Raw genomic sequence first — 3948 nt, forward strand, 5'->3', positions numbered from 1 at the left:
CGGAAGACAAGTTAGTACATATAATATATATATATATATATATATATATATATATACATATATATATATTTATATTTACTATTTACAATAAACATCCGCTAGGAATGGTCCAGGAGGAATGGTCCAGAAAAGAAGGAAACGGTATAGGCGGACATACCCCTCCGCCTCTTCTCAAACTTCTTCTCTGCCTCCTCTTTATTTTTTATGGTCTTGTAAAAGCTTACGGGAGCCATTCACGCCGGAGAAGCCCATGATGGCCTCAATCACTGAATTATACTCCCTATCTAAATCCAGGTTCAGATTGAGAGCCTTAAATAAGTTTCCTATCTCCGTTTCGCCCACGAAAGGCAATGAAGGAGGGTGTGCACAGCATTATCGACTGCTCTGTAATGTCGACAGATCAGGGATTTCGACTCTTGAATCTCGTATAAATACGCTTCGAAACTGTGATCAGTAATGACTTGGGTCATCCAGTACATGAGACTACTATGTATCTCACCATTAATCTAGCCTGCACACAAATGCTCCTCGAACGGCCGCTTCCGATGCGTTCCGAGGGAGTTCCTCTAACCGCCTCTTCCATCTAGCAATCGATCTGTTTGTCTTTTCGTCCCAAATGTGGTCCATTACTTAAGGAGGGAGGTGGGGGAGGAACGAACCCATCCCTCTTCATAATCGCATGGCGCGTCAAATAGATTCGCCTCATGCGATATAGTTTGGTATCTTCTAATGATATGATATGATTTTCAATGATAACTGCTTTTGCAGTCTCGAGGCATCCTGATGAATCACCATATCTGCCACCTTTTTTTTGTCCATTCCGAAGTCCCATACAAGACCGATAGCATAATTCTCATATATTGTTCAAAAAGTTGCGTTTTTTCCAATAGATGGTGTTGTCCACGTTTATTTGTATGCAAGCGTGACATGAATGTCAAATGTTTATGCGCGTCTTGTTGTTAACACTCAATCTAAAAACCAAGAAAAAAGTTGACGCGATTCGGTCGAGTTTTATGCTTGCAATTGTGATTCGAACATAGAGAATTTTGAAGAGCATATTCGCCATATTCTGTTTTATTACTTCAAAAAAGGGAAGAAAATAACTGAAGCAAGGGAAAAGTTGCGTCGAGTTTACGGCAGAAATGTCGTCAAAAAACGCCAGTGCCAGAACTGGTTCGCCCGATTCCGTGATGGTGATTTTTCAATCAAAGACGCTCATCGCTCCGATAGGCCTTCCAAGATTGATGACAATGAAATGAAAGCATTGGTGCAAACAAATAAGCATTCAATGGTTCGGGAGCTTGCTACCGCTCTAAAAGTGTCCGTTGGAAATGTTCATGGCCATTTGAAATCGCTAGGCTTCGTAAAGAAGCTCGATGTTTGGGTACCGCATGAGTTGACAGAAATTCATCTGACGAATCGCGTCCGCGATCAACTTATCAAACGCGAAGAAAACGTTCTTGAAGCATATGATCACGGGCGACGAAAAATGAATTGTTTACAACAATGTCAGCCGAAAAAGAAGTTGAAGTAGGCGAGGTGAAGCACCGGAAAGGCAAACAAAAGTGGAAATCCATCAAAAGAAGGTAATGCTGTCAATGTGGTGAGATTGAAAGGGATCAGTCTTCTATGAGCTACTTCCAAAGAACAAAACAATTAATGATCTACTGTGAGCAGCTGCAGAAATTAAGTGATGTACAGAAACGTCCCGAACTAATAAATCGTAAGGGTGTTTCACCAAGACAATGCGAGACCACACAAGTCATTCGGCAAAAATTGTTGCAACATGGTTGGGATGTGTTACTACATCCGTATAGCCCAGACCTTGCATCAGACTTCCATTTTTTTCGCTCCTTGCAAAACTCCTTGAATGGTAAAACGTTTGCTTCTGAAGACCTCATCAAATAGCACCTAGACAAGTTTCTCGCAGAGAAGGATTTATGAACGTGGTATTATGAAGTTGCCTGGGAGATGGCAAAAGGCATCGCAAGGCAAGAACAAAATGGCCAATATATCATTGATTAATGTTCATTACGTATATTAAATAAACACACCTGAAAATCAAATGAAAAAAACGAAATGACTTTTTGAACAACCCAATATACGACGCCTACATTCTCCAGGACCCCCTATTTTAGCAATAAGTCTGCCGAGCGCCGCGGTCATGATCAAAGCCTTAGGAAACAGACGCCTAAAATGTTACCTAGGTCCATTTCGAATCAAACTAGGTATTTTATTGTGGATCCGACCCGAATCTCCGCCTCCCCAATTCGTAGGCTCACCCGCGGCACCTTCCGTGAAGGCCTCCGTTTTAGCAATAGATACTCTAAAATTCAATCGCTCTAATTAATGCTTTATGAAACGAGGAACACAATCAAAAGAGTATCATAGCAAATTGTGCAACCCAATGGCAAATTCATACTCAGAATAGAATCATATCCTATGCTCCACAAAGTTGGTCCCAAGACCGAATCCTGTAGAACGCACCTCAGGAAATCTCACATATACATTGTCCCTGATGACATAGGGTAGCCATCAGTTCATACAACTGGACCGCCACGTCCTATCCACTTTTCTTAAAAACGATTAGTTAAATGGCATCTGACATTAATGAAGAAATGGGTAGAGGCACCATCGTGCATGAACCACATTCGTTGTCTATGTTGTAAACGAATATCTCTCAAAAATTCGAATAAATCATTTTCGAGAAAATTAAGATACACTTGTCCTGTTATTCTATTAGGCAAAACGTAAGGTCCGATTAGATGATCTCCAAAAATACTTGCCCAAACGTCCATAGAAAAACGATGCTGATGTCGTGATGCTATGATAACATGAGGATTTTCATCCCCCGAAACATATATTATTGATCCTATCCCTGGTGAAAGATGCCTTATCAGTAAACAAAACATTGTGAATCTTGATTGCATCGATGAAGAAATTGTTGACAAAAGTGATTCGTTGTTGCAATTCAACTATTAGGTGTACAACTTTGCTTCCGTCGTTTTCCTATAGATGGCTTTAGTGGTAAGTGGTGGTCGAAATAAATAGATCATAAACGTCATACAATAAACTTGGGCATCTGTCAACATAACCCCATAGAAACATTAGTCGATTTGTGTCTGCATCATAAAGTTATTCTCAATTGAAAATGTCAGTTTACGAGCCAAATTCTCGTCATTTGCGGGAGGTTTTAATTTTTTGCTTCAATATGAAGAAATCTGCGGCTGAGGCTCATCGAATGCTCTCAAATACTTATGGTGAGGCCGCTATTAGTGAAAGAACGTGAGTAGTTTCAATGCTTCAAGAACGGTGATTTTATCCAAGATCATGCTCTGTATTTGGTGAGACCAGCTCGGCGTAGTGTATTATGAATTGTTAAAACCGACTGAAACAATCACAGGCGATCGGTATCGAACGCAATTGATGCGTTTGAGCCGAGCATTGAAAGACAAATGGCCGCAATACAACGAGAGACACGATAAAGTGATTTTGCAGCATGACAATGCTCGACCCCATGTTGCGAAAATGGTCAAGATATACTTGGAAACATTGAAATGGGAAGTCCTACCTCACCCGCCGTATTCTCCAGACGTTACTCCCTCTGACTATCACTTGTTTCGATCAATGGCACACGGCCTGGCTGACCAGCACTTCCGGTCTTATGAAGAAGTAAAAAATTGGATCGATTCGTGGCCTCAAAAGATGACCAGTTTTTTCGACGCGGGATTCGTACGCTACCCGAAAGATGGGAGAAAGTAGTGGCCAGCGATGGACAATACTTTGAATCATAAATGTATAACCAGTTTTTTACAATAAAGCCCCGTGCGTTAACACTACGTTTGAAGTGATAAGATACAGATACTCATACAGCAGGAATTATACACGTCATGCGATAGTTTCCTGTACATCAAAGGAAGATTGACGGTGAAGAAAAAAAACAATCAC

General features: G+C 40.9%; 1 protein-coding gene across 1 annotated transcript; it reads left to right on the top strand.

The window, feature by feature from the left end:
- Positions 1 to 104: 104 nt before the first annotated feature.
- Positions 105 to 1534, top strand: LOC105625297 (histone-lysine N-methyltransferase SETMAR-like). The gene is made up of 2 exons (XM_012206635.1): positions 105 to 141; positions 1092 to 1534. Exons 1-2 carry the CDS (start codon positions 105 to 107, stop codon positions 1532 to 1534), a joined length of 480 nt encoding a protein of 159 aa, XP_012062025.1.
- The last annotated feature ends 2414 nt before the right edge of the window (positions 1535 to 3948 follow it).

Source organism: Atta cephalotes (assembly GCF_000143395.1).
Source record: "Atta cephalotes unplaced genomic scaffold scaffold00720, whole genome shotgun sequence".
NCBI lineage: Eukaryota > Metazoa > Arthropoda > Insecta > Hymenoptera > Formicidae > Atta > Atta cephalotes.

Coding starts and splice junctions, on each gene's coding strand:
- LOC105625297 (XM_012206635.1), top strand. CDS start 105: ATGGTCCAGGAGGAATGGTCCAGAAAAGAAGGAAACG. Junction 142..1,091: donor GTCCAGAAAAGAAGGAAACG/GTATAGGCGGAC, acceptor ACTTCAAAAAAG/GGAAGAAAATAACTGAAGCA.